The sequence below is a fragment of the Sander vitreus genome, chromosome 24 (genome assembly GCF_031162955.1).
Source record: "Sander vitreus isolate 19-12246 chromosome 24, sanVit1, whole genome shotgun sequence".
Lineage (NCBI taxonomy): Eukaryota > Metazoa > Chordata > Actinopteri > Perciformes > Percidae > Sander > Sander vitreus.
Window position 1 is genome coordinate 15,407,492 of NC_135878.1, and position 16,554 is coordinate 15,424,045.

The 16,554-nt window shown below is 41.3% G+C and overlaps 1 protein-coding gene across 4 annotated transcripts in view; it reads left to right on the forward strand.

The window, feature by feature from the left end:
- zeb2b (zinc finger E-box binding homeobox 2b) overlaps window positions 1–4,349 on the forward strand; it is a 93,122-nt gene extending 88,773 nt beyond the window's left edge. For 2 of the 4 annotated variants that reach the window (XM_078243837.1, XM_078243839.1), the window contains exons 9-10: window positions 1,644–1,824; window positions 3,590–4,349. In XM_078243837.1, the coding sequence (XP_078099963.1) occupies window positions 1,644–1,824; window positions 3,590–4,164 (756 nt within the window). In that variant the 3' untranslated portion in view covers window positions 4,165–4,349. The remainder of the gene's footprint in view (window positions 1–1,643; window positions 1,825–3,589) is intronic. The other 2 variants (XM_078243840.1, XM_078243841.1) reach the window with 1 other exon arrangement.
- Window positions 4,350–16,554: the final 12,205 nt, after the last annotated feature.

The following is a 16,554-nucleotide window of genomic DNA, read 5'->3' on the forward strand; positions in this document are numbered from 1 at the left end:
GATATTGGCCCTAAAAAATCTCATCTCAGTATAAAGTCATAATTGTTACCACTCTGCACTTTAAATTTCTCCCTCTGCTGTATGTGGAATACATTAATGCTCCTGACTCCAGCGCTGGCCCTGAACTCAGACATTTTGTTATTAAATATGGGTGAAAGGCCTTTGTAAAAATGTAAAAAAAATGACAAAGGTGAGCCCTGGAGCTGTGCACTTTCTCTGAAAATTTCCCCGTCGCAACTTTGCTGCATTTTAAAAGCGAGCCACAGCCCAAAATGAGCTTCTCCATGTGGATTAATAATGCACAATGTCTCCATGTTCATTACCACTGAATGCTGAAGGCTGTTTAACATAGAGGGGAACCATTTTGATGAAGAAAAAAAAAAAAGTATTAATAATGTTTCCTATTCTAAGTTATTAAATTAGATTTTAAAAATACAGCTACGGGCGTTTAGTTCAAATTGATTGCCGAGTGATATGGTCCCTTCTTAAAACAGTGTCCTCACATTATCACACACACACACACACACACACACAGAGCTTCATGGCTCAATATTGGCCATTAAGGTGCACCTTTTGATTTGAATCATTATATGAGATTGCAATTTTCCTCCTAATGTTGTAATATTGTTCCCCATCAATTCATAGTTTGAGACTGATCTTCGTCATAAAAGATCATTTTAAAGGAATCTAGCGGAATTAACACTCATGTACAAAATGAGACCACCATTAGTGGCGGAGTTTCATAATGGCCGAGCGTGTCAGTTATAGATGGGCGATATTACTCCGGAGCTGAAAATTTTATGAAGAAATCAACGCTGGTAATTAAAATTGCATGAGAAACATGAAGCATAGTGTGTGATTGTTTGGGAGTTCTATCTAGGGACATAAAGTGCCACGGAAGGTCACATTAAGTGGCTTTGATTTGAATAAAAAACAATATCTGCACACTTTCCATACACATCATGTAATTGCAGTACTATGACATTTAGTCCTAAAATTCTTTCTCCTTTTTAAAAAAATATTTTTTTCTAAGAATTAAACTTGGTGTTTTTGGTGTTTTCATGTTAACAATTAGCACATGAACACATCTTCTTGTTGTACTTGCTACATGCTACAAACATAGGTGTAATTTAGGGGCGGGGGGGATAGGGGGATTACAACCCCTCCCCCCCAATAATCAGAACTGGGCTTTTTTCCCTCTAATTTTTTGTCGCTTTCTTTTGACTATTTTTCCGATGTTTTCGTCAACTTTTTCGAGTGTTTTTTTGGACACTTGTTGAAGTTTTTGTCGCCTTTTGACATTTCTGCTGTTTTTTTCGAGTGTTTTTCCAAGTTTTTTGACGCTTCTTTCAACATTTTTGTCTCTTTATTTCGATTATTTCTATTTATTTAGTCCCTGGACCTCCTTAGATAGTTGGAGATCCAAATGTTGAACCCAAAGTTACGCCCTTGGCTACAAATGACCTTACTGTGCAGCATATAGAAGTCACATCAAGAGATTACACCTCAAAAATAAAAGCTGAAGTCAGTAAATGTTGCAGCTTTCCTTCAAATGATTCCAAAGTGCAACCCTTTATCACGCACCCAACTCATTATTTCTTTGTTTTTCTCTTTTTTTTCTTCCCTCTCTCTGTTTTCTAAAGGGGGACCTGCTCGACGGTACACCAGATTACATGTCAGGGCTGGACGACATGACAGACCCCGACTCCTGTCTGTCGCGGAAGAAGATTAAAAAGACCGAAAGTGGTATGTACGCGTGTGACTTGTGCGACAAAACATTCCAGAAGAGCAGTTCCCTTCTAAGACACAAATATGAACACACAGGTATATACTGTTCTAGACCCTTATTTTAAACCCCATTGCTTTATTTTTTTTTATGTTTCAAATGTTTGTGTTTTCCAAATCCTCTTCACTATGAATATATATATTTTATGTTACCCCCCCCTTTTTCTCCTTCTTTCCTTTCTTTGTTTGAACCCTTAAGTTGTATAATGTAAAAACTTGCTTCTTCGTCGACAGGGTTTGAGATTCTTTGACTTTGCGATGCGTTTGAAAGCTTTGTGTGTTCTTTTTCTAAAATATCAAGAGCCATATATATATATATATATATATAAATAAAGTCTATAATGAATGCAGGTAGGCAAGCAAAGGGAGACTTCAGCTATCTTTCCAAGCCATTGTACTCTTTATTTTCCCAATCATATCCTGCCGTATTAACCATTTTGCTATCTTAAAAGACACACATCAATTCACCTAGATATAGAAAGCAAGCAAAAAGGCCCCCCGAACGCCTTCATCGGCCCCCATTATTGGCGATAGATCACATCAGGCGAGTATTGCTCAGAAGCTTCAGAGCGCTGATAACAAGCCTTTCATTGTAGTTATTATACAGAGATCCTCTTTCATGAGGTTGCATCATTTGTTTTATCCGCTATCTGTAGCCGAGCGCTGCGTGCTTCATGCAGCCTCCGCGTTATCTGCTCGGACATAAAAGGAAAGGGAGGGTGCACCGTCAGAACAGTGCGCTGAACTCTTTACAAAAAAAAGAGGAGAAAAAAAAAGGGGGTGCGTTATCTCCACAACGCCCCTGCGTCTTGCTCAGAACGCGGCGCTTTTCATGATCGCGTCAGCGTGTGTGTTTGTTTTGAACACTATTAGAAGTGCAGTTGAACCGGCCACATGTTGGACAGAAGTGCAGTTTTAAAAAGCCTGTCGGCTTGCGGACCCTCGATTTGTGTGAGGCTCACAGCCATTTATATTCCCACCCATGCTGAGCGGCAGTGAATGAGGAGATGAAGAAAATGAGATGTTTGGGAAGTTATTAGTAGTAACCCTAACCCTAAAAAAACAAAAAAATGCAGGTAACTTTAGGTCTAAGAGGAACTCTTAAGTGTAACAGCAGCCGTGTGGCCACATTACAAGCCAGAGGGACAATTATTCAGCCAGACAGTTTATGGCCACGTGTCATAACAACTAGCTCACCCTGCCTTTGTGGCCAGCTCGGGTTTCTCATTTCGGCTTTGGCATCCGAAAGCGTCCCGTCACATTTTGGTAGACGGTGGAGCCCCAGCCCAAAAACCTAACGGAGGGCCAGGCGTCCCCATGAACTTGAATTGTGTTAAGAGATAAGCAGGGTAACCCCCTCGGTGCATCCATTTTCCTCCCCCCCAACAGCACATCTCGGATTTGTTTACTTCTTTGTCGCGCCTTCTGTTTGTTTGCTTTGCGGTAGGATTTCTGTTGCATTCATCAGTATGGCACGCAAGCCCAAAATAAGTAGTTGTGGTTGAGTTTCTCCATGCTTTAACCACAGGAGGGAATTTCCATAATGTACGCCCGTGAATGCGAGCGCACTTTCTCATTTTGAATAAACAAATAGCCCTAAGTCGTAAGTCAAAGTTTGATTTTAATGCTCCGTGATGTCATTTTCTTAGTCCATGCCATCCAAGTCATCCGAGTTTTTCCTCAACGTTTTATGCTTTTCTTCTGACTCGTGTGATGTGTTGTGTAGCAGCAGGACAAGCGGGACAGGCTCACTCACGTTCCCCCTCTCTCCCCCCACCCCTTTGGGTTTTGTGTGTCTCTGCAGGCAAGCGGCCGCACCAGTGCCAGATCTGCAAGAAAGCCTTCAAACACAAACACCATCTCATCGAGCACTCGCGGCTGCACTCGGGGGAGAAGCCCTACCAGTGCGACAAGTGTGGGAAGCGGTTCTCGCACTCGGGCTCCTACTCGCAGCACATGAACCACCGCTACTCCTACTGCAAGCGGGAGGCGGAGGAGCGGGAGGCGGCGGAGCGGGAGGCCCGTGAGAAGGGCCACCTGGAGCCCACGGAGCTGCTGATGAGCCGGGCGTACTTGCAGGGCATGACGCCTCAGGGCTACCCGGAGATGGCGGAGCGCGAGGCCATCCTGAGGCACGACGGTGTGAACGGAGGGATGCGAGAGGGACGGAAGGAAGTGGACGGAGCGTACGCGAAGATGGGACGGAGGGACGAGGAGTTCGAGGAGGAGTTTGAGGAGGAGAGCAAGAGCATGGACACGGACGCGGACACGTTGCGGGACGAGGAGGAGAACGGAGAGCACTCGATGGACGATAGCTCGCTGGACGGCAAAACGGAAACCAAATCGGATCATGAGGACGGGATGGAGGACGGCATGTGAATCGGCGAAGGGCGTTTTTTTTTTTTTTTTTTCGAAAAAGCTTCCCATCTTAAGAGTTTTTAAGTTTCTCTCTTTGGGTTTCAGTATTCTTACCTGCTCGGCTTTAAAACCAAACGCCGTGTTTTAAGCCGTAGACGTGCACGTGCCTGAAGCTTCAGGGAAGCTTTCTTTGACAGACTCCTCGAGGGAGGGAGGGAGGGAGGGAGGGAGGGGGAGGTGGGGGGATGGGGGCGTGAAGATGTCTGCCGAACAATACATGGACTCAAAAGTCAATCCGGAGGAGGGCGTCGATGGGAAGGGAGGCATGGGTTTGTGAAATAAGCTGCATTATGCAAACCGAACAATGGACAAACGAATACATTTAAAAAAAAAATGTACAGTACTAAGGCCTAAAAATATGTGTGGTGCTAACCTCCTCAAATAACCCCCCCCCCCCGCCCCCCCATCCCCCCGTGTTCCATAGTATTTATAGCACAACTAGTGACTTGTACAAATTGCACTCCGCTTCTATAATCATGAACAAAAATAATAAAAAGTATTGCCTATGTATATATTTATACAGTGTTGGAAAAAGAGCAGTAGTGTCTGCACTACAGTCCTTCGATATTACCTTTTGTTATCACCTACCTACCTTCCTACCTACCTACGGTGTTGTCTTTAGTTTTTGCCATGTTGCCGGGGCCACAAACATCTCCAGCCACACTATGATAGGCCTCTGAATCAAACGTCAAAATGAAGGAATTTAAATAAAAAGACTGTAATGAAGGAGCTTTCTTTGTTTTTTTTAAAGAGGATGAAGTTTTAAAGAGAGACCTTCGTTTTAAGGGAAAATACAGTTTATGGACAGATGGTATTTCGGGGGGGGCGGGGGGAGGGGGATGAAGGACGAAGCCTTTGTAAGGTGTTTTTGATAAGAAAAAAGAAGCCTTATATGCAAACCTTTTAACCTGTGTGTTTTTCTGCAAGTGCCACCCTCGTATTGTGTAAAAGGAAAGGTTAATTTTTTGTTTCACCAGCTTTCAGTATTATGAAATGGTTCACCGTTGTTCTTTGAAGCATCCGTGTCAGTATTAATAAGACGTGTAGGCAGCAGTTCCTTAGTTTACATTATGTTGTGCAATGTTTTCTCAGTTTCTTTGAACTTTTGTCAGTATTACACCAAACCTGTTTTTTTTTTTTTTTTTTTTTTTAAACAATAAATTGCATTTCATTTTATTTGTAGGTTGAAAAAAAAAAAACATTATTTATGTGGCCCATTTTATATTTCCTAATTTTATTTATTTCCTACTGTTGTGTACAGTACTATAGTTCTTCAATATATAGATATATTTTAGTAAAAAGGAACATGGTGTCGATCATAGGGGCAAATTTTACGTAAAGAGAGCATTTATTGTGTTTTGAAACATTGTGAAATGCGAAAGTTTAATCTTATTTTATTTTTATTTTTCCTTTTATTTTCCAGCTTGTGGGAAATTCCAAAATTTGGGAACTTTTATACAATTGTGAAAACACTGTATTTTCGACTGAAAAAAAAAATTCCACTTTCTTCATCTTTGTTTTCTTTTTTTAAGCTGAAAAAAAAAAAATGAAGAGGGACTGTTAAATACTATGTATGATATCATGACTGAAGAAGAATCTTTCCTGAAAATGTCTTTGTAAAAGTATTATTGAATTCTTAATTTGTAATTTCTCTTGAAAATGAACCCTGCTCGAATAAAAAGTAGCCAAATTACAGAGTACCAAACCGTCAGCGCTTCCTGTTTCTTCACCGACAGCAAACGCCGCTCACTTTAAATTCTCTCCCAAAAACTGGAGATCTTTCTCTTCTCATATCCACTTTACACAGAAACCACTTTGGAACAAGTCGGTGCTCTCTCATTATTATGTTAATGACATACACTTTCATATTCCCGTTTCAAATGGATCAAAGTGAAACTGACCCCAGCCCTGCTGCTTATTAAGTCTCATTTTAAGGAGAAAAAAATCCTTTCACCTGTATTTGTATTTGTCAGCGGTGGGATGTAACTAAGTACATTTACTCCACTACTGCACCAAAGTCCAAATGTTGAGGTACTTGTACTTTACTTGAGTCTTTTCTTTTCATGCCACTTTCTACTTATATTCCGCTAAAAAAAATGTTAACATCATTTTTGGGGCATTTTTGGCATTTATTTTTGACAGGACAGCTGAAGACATGATAGGGGAGAGACGGAGAGGGAATGACATGCAGCAAAGAGCCGCAGGTCGGAGTCCAACCCGCAGCCGCTGCATCGAGGAGTAACCATAAATACTGACTACTGTCCTCAGAGTCGCTGCAGGGGGGCCGCCAAATTATTGTACATATTCAAAAACTATACATCAGCCTGAATCCAACATATTTGTAAAGATAAATATTTTTTTATTTTTTTTATTTTACACATTTATGAAAGGCTTACTGGCCTATAGCTGGTGTGTGTATGTATATATAATTATATATAGTAGCCATAAGGTAGCCATCCACAGATACAGTTAATCCTAAGGATTCACTGTGCCACATTTCAACATTAAAACATGATGTATAGATATATGAATATGTTAACACTTATTATTTGAATAGCTTAGCATTGTATGCACGATAAAAAGGTATGTGTAAAGGCTCTAGGCTGCCCTACACGTTATTGTAGGCCCAGTTTAATATGCAACTTCATTTTATACAATATTATTAGAAGGGGGTCCCTGCTCCCTCTGAGGTCTAGGGGCATTTTCACATAACTTCTTAAATGTACCTTTTTAAGGTATTTGGATATAACTGATCCCTGTGTGTTTCATATCAAAATGATCAGAATGAGCTCAGATTTCTGCACACTTGTTCCAGAGCAAGGTGTAAAGAGATAATTTGGCGCCATAGCCGAGACGTTGACATCCGCTTTTTGAAATTCCTCAAATCTCTTTTGAAAACAAACCTTAACTTATAAGGTGTTGTACAAATTGTTTCGGTGCTTGAACTAAGTTTACCAAAGTCTTTAGGTTGTATATGATTAAAGTATGATAGTAAATGTCTGAAATGAAATGTTGTGACATCGCTTTTTGAGTAGGAGTGTTGTAAAACATCGTGTGGTGGAGCGTCTTTCGTCCTCAGAGGGTTAACGGGTCCTTGGTCTAAAAAAAACAAAACCCGCTGTAGACCCCTTACAACTAAATGAATTATCAAATACCAGAATAATGCAAATCTAACCGATTGATGACAGTAACTGCTAGCTGCAGCCCTGAAATGATCAGTAGTTGTGTGTGTTGCTCACTGAGCGAGACAGGATCGAGACGTCGTTCCATTTCTGCTTTTTCCAAATCTCATTTTGGAAAGTTTTCTTCAGGGCCTGACAGGTGGACTCCAGCAGCGCTGAAGGAGACGCTCGACTCCATTAGCCACTCTCACTGCGTTATGCAGATTCAAAGCAACATCAAAAGGGCCGAGATGAAAGCGCCGAAAGGTTGAGGGATGCCAAACATCAGAACGCGCTTTGCATATTCCGATTCTCCTATCGATCGGCGTGCCATCGGATCATTCGCCGACCGTCTCGCAGATAAAAGAGCGGGGTCTTAAATGATTAGCTGATGAATTTGATAATGTGCTGTGAACCCCGCCTGAACAATTACACATGCGGAGAAAAAAAAAAAAAGTGCCTGCGTGTTCGAGGCGAGCAAGAGCGAATCCTCTGGAGGGAATCGCTATCATTAAGAGAGAAACTTCAACCTTCCTCTGCTTTTTTTTACATTTCACATCCATTAGACTCGCACACAAGCTTGGATTCGCAAGCAACTAACAGAAAAGGTCAAAGGTCGAGATGGGTGTGATGAAACATTCCTGCAACCGTAGAGTAGGTAGAGGCAGAGGAAAGCAAAGAGAGGACGCAGAGAGGACTCAGCTTCAGGATAGGACACAGAATAACTCCACTGCCATCCCTCTGTGTTGTCCGTTTGGATTCCAGTTGTCACTCTTTGAATATTGGCTGATACTGATGTTGATCCAATCCACGGATCAATACTGTCTGAGGCTATTAGCCTGGGCTCAAAGGAGGAGGGCTTTTAATTGCATCGGGGCCGCATGATGGTGCCCTCAATCGATTTTTTGTGTACATAATCATTTTGTTTTTCCCATAAATATGTTTTAATTGACGCATCATGCGCTTCATGCTTAATTTTCAAATGCAAAAAAACGTGCATTGCATCAGACAGTGATACTGAAAACTGATTCTAGTGTCCTTCTAGCCCTCTGAATAATCTGCAGCACTTAATCCCAGTCCTAGGCATTTTAAAAACATATTCGGACAGATTTGTATGATTGTACGTCTGCAGTTAAGTGCTTTTTCAGTCCTGATACGAAAGCAATGCAATGTAGATGTTAGAAAACACATCAGAAATGTAATCAGGATGGTCTTCGCGCGAGGCAAAACATCCATTTTTTTCATGTTTTACATTCTGCAAACACATCTTTCAAATGCTTAAACCTGATCAGACCTCTTTAAAAGTGTTCAAATGTTGGAAAATGCAGACCTGTCTTGTCTCTGTTCTCAGTGCAGAGATTGTAATGTCTGCTCTGATGTAAAAACGGTGTTGGGAGTGCTGCCCGCCCAGCTCATAGAACATTTAAAAGGGAGGAAAAACAACAACACGAGCGTGTAGTAGTTATTCATACGAGTGTCATGCAGCCATATGCCTGGGCCAGATTGGTGGTGTATTTTGGACAGCTGAGCGCTAATGATTCACTGCTGGGCCTTGCATAGACCAAAGCTAAGTGTACATTTTGCCTCAGGCAACTCTGCTGCCTCCACAGATACACTTAGTAGTAAAACCGACTTGTTTGCATTGAAAACACTTCTCTGTCTCGTTTTTACTCGTCGTCTTCAAAACGTCCTCCTCTACCTACATTTCTCATCTTTCTAGGGACAAAAAAAAAAACATTTGTCACGTTGTGCGGTATGTAGTTAAAGGCGCAGTGGCTCTCGGTTGTCAAGTTGACTTTATTTACACACCGCTTTAAAAACCAGCACGTAGATGTGCTTTAAGAAACAGGAGGGTTACAATATGGAAAAAGGGAGGCAGCGCATGGAACATCGGCAGCGAAATGAAGACGTAAGGGGGGGAAAAAGAGCATGTTTTAATGCACAAAATAAGAGCGATAGAGCATGACAGAACACGTCGGAGGCCAGTGAATGAAATGAGGTCTGAGGTTTGGTTGCAACTGAGGATTTGAAGTGTATGTTTTCCATGTTGATGTCAGTCGGAGCTGCACTGCAGAACAGATCAGTCTGTGAAACGAAACAAAAAAAGTGACTCAGTGGTAGTTTTTACCACCGATGAAGAGGAGGAAGCTGCTCTCGGACAAATCAGGTAAACACTGGATGCTGTAGGGCAGGTGTAACTACCAACACATTCTCACTCCCATCGCGTCAGAAAGTGACGCTTGGTCAGGTGCATTCGGCGTTTGTTATGGACGCAAAAAGTCTCCTTGAGCGTTTGGCCGGGACTCTTGGCGCCACTTTTTGACGCTCTGGGTCGGGACGTACGTTTAACTGACATGCGGCACAAGAACGGGACAGTTTAGGAAAAGATGGTGGGTGGGGTTACATAATGTATGTTTCAGTGACACGCGGGACACAAACTGGACACAAACCACGGTCTCCTGGGTGAAAGTCCTGAGTTGTTTGACCCATACTACTCTCTACTGTTGTCTCTCTACATACTACTCTCTACTGTTGTCTCTCTACATACTACTCTCTACTGTTGTCTCTCTACATACTACTCTCTACTGTTGTCTCTCTACATACTACTCTCTACTGTTGTCTCTCTACATACTACTCTCTACTGTTGTCTCTCTTCATACTACTCTCTACTGTTGTCTCTCTACATACTACTCTCTACTGTTGTCTCTCTACATACTACTCTCTACTGTTTTCTCTCTACATACTACTCTCTACTGTTGTCTCTATATTCTACTCTCTACTGTTGTCTCTATGTACTACTCTCTACTGTTTTCTATATACTACTCTCTACTGTTCTCTATATACTAATCTACTGTTGTCTCTCTTCATACTACTCTCTACTGTTGTCTCTCTACATACTACTCTCTACTGTTGTCTCTATATACTACTCTCTACTGATGTTTCTATACATACTACTCTCTACTGTTGTCTCTCTACATACTACTCTCTACTGTTGTCTCTACATACTACTCTCTACTGTTGTCTCTCTACATACTACTCTTTACTGTTTTCTCTCTACATACTACTCTCTACTGTTGTCTCTATATTCTACTCTCTACTGTTGTCTCTATGTACTACTCTCTACTGTTTTCTATATACTACTCTCTACTGTTCTCTATATACTAATCTACTGTTGTCTCTCTTCATACTACTCTCTACTGTTGTCTCTCTACATACTACTCTCTACTGTTGTCTCTATATACTACTCTCTACTGATGTTTCTATACATACTACTCTCTACTGTTGTCTCTCTACATACTACTCTCTACTGTTCTCTCTTCATACTACTCTCTACTGTTGTCTCTCTTCATACTACTCTCTACTGTTGTCTCTCTACATACTACTCTCTACTGATGTCTCTATACATACTACTCTCTACTGTTGTCTCTCTACATACTACTCTCTACTGTTGTCTCTCTACATACTACTCTCTACTGATGTCTCTATACATACTACTCTCTACTGTTGTCTCTCTACATACTACTCTCTACTGATGTCTCTATACATACTACTCTCTACTGATGTCTCTATACATACTACTCTCTAATGTTGTCTCTCTACATACTACTCTCTACTGATGTCTTTCTTCATACTGCATCATCTTACAGCGCCACGGTTGAGCTGCTGCTCTGCCCGGTGCGTTCCATACAGACGCTAAAGGGGATTTTGGCGTCGGTATCTGACGCTGAGAGACACTGACCAAGGGTTAGCATTTTACAAGTTAGGAGTGAGAACGGTTGAGCCTACCAGGTGTCTCTCCACCACTTGCTTACAGAGGCTAAACTCCCAAACTCTCAAAGAACGTTTCCTGTTCTCGTCCCTTTCCAATCGCAGATTGGACAGGTCATCACCTCACAGGATTTCTGGGAATTGAAGTTCCAGCAGTTAATCAAATGTTAGTGTCGCGTTGCCAGACCTTCCTCCACAGCGCTGCGTAGGAAGGTCTGGCTAGTCCACACAGCATTTTAGGATGGAAAAAGAAAAAAAAAGTGCTCTGGTTTATTGGCCTTTCTTTAAACCAATCATAATCGTCCTGGGCGGTGCTAAGCGCCGGACGGAGCCACGGTGCCTCTGGGACCAATAATCAGTCTGGAGGAGACTCAGGGCATTTTTATCATAATACAGCAGAGAAAATCTGCTTAGAAATATAGAAAATATTGGATAGGATAGAACAACACAATGCAATTCTGCTAAATAAAACATCACATTTATTATTCATTTCACTTGTTTTATTTTCAACACATTGTGTATCCAAAACACATTTTCTATCAGGCTTTTAAGGCAAAAATTTGGATAGTCATCATGGAAACATTTATTAGTCATGTGACATGAAACTTGAAAATAAAGTGCAATACACAATTTATTTCTTACAGCAACAAGTGCTCTACAGCGAGTTTAATATGTTTCTACTTCTAAACTGGCCTCAAAATTGTACAAAGTACACAGTTGCCATACAATGTGTGTTTAAAGTTTGGGAGGGGCAATCATATTTCAGGGAGGGGCAGGTGCCGTCATTACAAGTCGATATTGGACCCCTATATTGTTAGTGTGAACGTTCTTTTATTATCCATGATGCCATGGAAGGAGGTTTTGGATGATGAGGGGAAAAGTAGAGGAGACTCTCACACTTTTGACCTCATTAAATTATTTACATATCCCCATATGCCACCCGGGCCATTTCGCAGGGCACATGAAGGACGGGCCTGGGCAAAGACGAGAGAGAGAGAGAGGGGAGAGAGAGAGAGAGAGAGAGAGAGAGAGAGAGAGAGAGAGAGAGAGAGAGAGCACTCCTCGGACCTGGCACTCGGCGAGAGAAAGTTCAATGACATGCAGGCAGGGAAAGGCGCAAGTGACCAGCAGGGATTAGCCAATCAGAGCGTCAGAAGAGCAGCCAGCTGTTCATTCTGGCCGGAGCGAAAAGAGCCCTGGAGCAGGTGGTGCAGCCCGGTGCCAGCGGTGCTACAGAGGAGGGGGAAAAAGAAAAAGAAAAAGGAGAGGAAGAAGAAGATGAGGATAAAAGACACTCATCCTCGCCCTAATGTCGGGACGTTACTGCAATACTTTTGGACTCTGTCTCCTCTTTTTTTTTTTTTTCTTCCTCTGCCTGGCACTTATTGCTTTGCCTAGCATCATTATGTATAAATATTCCAGGGACACAAGGATGTCTCTGTTTTCTCTAAGATGAGCTATACCCATCTCTCTTGAAAGGAGAATATCAGTCTTTATTTTTGTGCTATTTCACTGGAGCAGATTCAAAAGGGCTTCCCAAAAGCACAAACAAAAAAACCAATGAGCCGAAAGGTAGGACAGGTGAAAGGAATCATACACAGAAGGTCAACAATGAAGTAAAAGCTAATTATTAAAATGTAACTGAAATGAGTTAAAAAGCAGTATTATTTTCTGATGAAATTATGTGTTTCTCAGAGTGCCAAGAAGACATTTGGGGCTCTCTGGGTGAAGGGTTAAAGAAAAGAAAAGAAGTTTATTAAACCCTGGCACCGTTGGCATTAGCATCTTGTTTTTTATTTATCATCGCTTGAGTTTTTATGGTGTTTAATAAAGTCGCCCAAAACCTGTTTGTTAAATAAATTGCCCTTCCAGTCAAAATAAAAAAAAAATAAATAAAAAAAAGTCTCTGTATTTTATCATTAGTGGGGAACCTATGGCAATATTTGATTAGTCATTGGTGGATTTGAACCCCCAGCACTCGCCTCGGTTACATTGTTTTTTTTTGTTTTTCCCCAAGTCACCGTACACAGAAACCGTTCAAATATACTGTACACTGTGACCTATTACATGTGTATGTTTTGCAGAGTGAAGCCATTAAAATTAGTTTTAAAAGCACTATTATGTGGCCAGGTTGGTTCAGTGGGTAGCGCAGGCTCACCTATAATTAGAGGTGTATGCCTCGACACAGAGGTCCAGGGTTCAAATCCAACCTGTGATGATTTCCTGCATGTCTTCCCCCCCCTTTCTCACCTAGCTGTACTGTTGATTAAAGACAGAAAAGCCCAAAAATTTTTCTTTAAAAGCAGTATTATTTTCTGATTTGATGAAATGTTTCTGTAGTGATTTTCCTACGTTTCCCAGAGTGCCCAGAAGAGAACGGGGCTCTCTAAGGTGTAGGGGGAGAAGGAAAGAAAAATCTATAAAGAAGTGTATTTTCCCAAGCGAACCGTACGCAGAAACTGTTCCAAATATACATTCTGACTTATTATTTGTATATGAGAGTGGCATGTGAACCAGAGGTGACAGTGTGAGTCTGAGAGGGCCATTGCCGCCTCTTCCAGTGAATGCAGCAGCTGCGGAGCGTCACAAAGACAACAATGCTCTCGCCGTCCGAGGGGGGTGTTTGGTGCACTGTGGTGATGCTGGACAGCTCTGCAAAGACCCATGCATGGAATTTTATTAATTTGCATTTATGGTTTTATGCTCTCGCTCCCACTGAAACACCAGGTTTGGCACATTTGGCCATGTCATGGTATGGCATGGCGATGGTAAAAAAAAATCCACGCTCCTGCAGAGATCTGGGAGGGGGAAATAAATAGAGAAAAAAGCCACACTGTAAAAAGTGCTAAGTTGTATCAACTTAAAATTACGAGGAGCAGGATTGTGCAGCCAGCGTTACCATAATAGTTGAGGGTACAGAAATAATTTGTCCATCCAACTAATTCCCATGTTTCTATAATAACTAATATCAACAACTTGCAATTATAATAGTCAGAACAAGGCAATCTTTCAAGTCCCTTCGGACAAAAATATTTGTTTTTGTTGACATAACATGAAATAACATGTATAGCTTGCCTTGGTTTAATAGTAATCTCTGGGAACTAATGAAGAAAAGAGATGCCTCTCTAAAAAGGTTTCTAAAATCGGGGTTTAACTAGTGATCATCTAATTTATAAAGGTCTGAGAAATAAGGTCACAATGCAGCTTAGAAAGACTAAAGCATCCTTTTTCCATGACATCATCCGAGAAGCAAAAGGGAATAGTAAACGACTATGGAAGAGCATTGACAAAATAACTGGCAAGGATAAGCCCAAGTATGATAGCACACAGCTCAAAATAAATAGTACTATTCAAAACGATAGCCTAGCTATTGCAACAGAATTTAACGATTACTTTTTTAAATTCTGTGGAAATACTGGGTCAGAATTTTACAAAAAAAAACAAGTCTTTACTCCTTAGTCTGTGGCAGTGCTGATTTTATTATGACACCCACAAATGATAGAAAGGTTGGTAAAATACTCTCAACATCGACTAACAGCAAAGCGTGTGTGTGTGTGTGTATTGGGAGAGGTAATGATTTTGATTGCATAGCGTTGTTGGGAAGGGGTAGGGGGGACTGGTTTTAGGAAGGGGGAACGATGGACCTTTTTCACAGCAGACATGTTGACGTGTCATAGTAGGAAAAGCACAGCTGAAATTGATAACCTTAACGATTCCATCAAGTGTCCCAGTAAGCTAGTTCAGTGAGTCAGCATGCACAATAGACCTTTTTCACGGTAGTCATGTTGACATGTCATAGTAGGAAAAGCACAGGTGTATTCAAAACCATTAATGACGGCTGCATTCCACTTAGGAGAGGCCCTGGTGTTGTTCATGCTGACTCACTGACATATTTTACTGGGACACTTGATGGAATTGAGCCATCGTTATCAATTTCAGCTGTGCTTTTCATACTATAACAAGTCAACATATCTGCTGTGAAAAAGGTCCATTGAGCCCATGACATTTTTTTTTTTATTGTAAATTAGGTGTGACTGTGGTTGTAAAATTGTATATTCTGATGTTTTGTATTTCACTTGCGTTGCATATTTATTGTTTTACTGACCTGCCAAGGAACTACGGCCGGAAAATAGCACTTGTGCTACAACCTGGTACAATGCATCTCTCCTTGTTCTTATACAAGGTTAATGTTAACTTGTGCATTGCCCCTGTTTAAATAATATAAATTATCCTGCTAACTTTTTTTGCACTCTGCTGCTGTAAAATATCTACTCAGGTAAACATTTAGCAGTTAAAAACAGACCCAAATTAAAGCAACTTAACAATAGATTCAAGGATGCATTTTAATGTCAAGTTAAAATTTTAGTCCCAGTGTGAGTCCCCTTTTAGTTTAAGTGTAACCGGTTTTCAAAACGTAATCTCATTATTCAACAGTTTCAAGGCCCTGAACACCCACACAGGTGTTTTCAGTTAATGTGGCCGATTGGACCTTTCCCAGGACTGTGTGGGTGTGGTTAGACTGAGTGATTGACATCTTCCTGAGTCCACTGTTAGTGCTGTTGCACCTGTTAGGGTGGGACAAATGACACCTTTTGTCATCCTTATAGGTAGAAAGAATGTGTGACCTAATAAGCTCAGAAAAGAGTCTAATCAGCCAGAATAACTGAAAGGCTTTAAATGAGCATTGAGGACAGATTTGCATCATTTTTTCCAAGCTTGGCCAGAAGCCAAGGAGCCTTTCACATAGTTCCTGTTGATGAGCCCCCCTGCTGGCTGACACGTTGCAATAATTGATCATTTAAATAAAGTTTTATTTTTTATTTTTTTCCCCCCAGTGGATTCTAGTCCAGTTTGTCAACATGATCACTGGGAGAAGCATCCCTTGACATCCTGGTTTGTTGAACCCAGTGAGAAAATCCGCTGCTGTGGGAATAAAGACCACCCAGTCACTGAGGGGGACATGTGAGTATTAGAGATATGTTACCCTCAGTGGTCCAATAGGTTTCATCATAGTATCATAACACATGGTTAGTATCAATTCTATAATCCCAGTTGCAACCCACATTTACTTTTTGATATGTTGAAGATTGCAAAGAAAACTCCTGCCTGCACACTGTCTAACTTGCAAAAAATATATAAAGTTTAATAGTAGTTGTTAAATGTGTGTGTGTGTGTGTGTTGTTTTTTCTCTCTCTCGTTCTGCCCTCCTCCCTCTGCCTGTTGCACACTTGAGCGTTATCAGTGCTCAGGTAGAGTGGGGAGTGGGAGTGGGGGGGAAGAAGGTGATTAGAAGGCAGAGAGTGAAGGGACAGAGGCACATGGAGAGCACACACAGCAGCACACTACTTCCTCCTCACCTTTTTTTTCTTCCACCAGCAGGTTTATGTTTCCCAACCTCTGTGCACACTTAGGTGATGGAGTT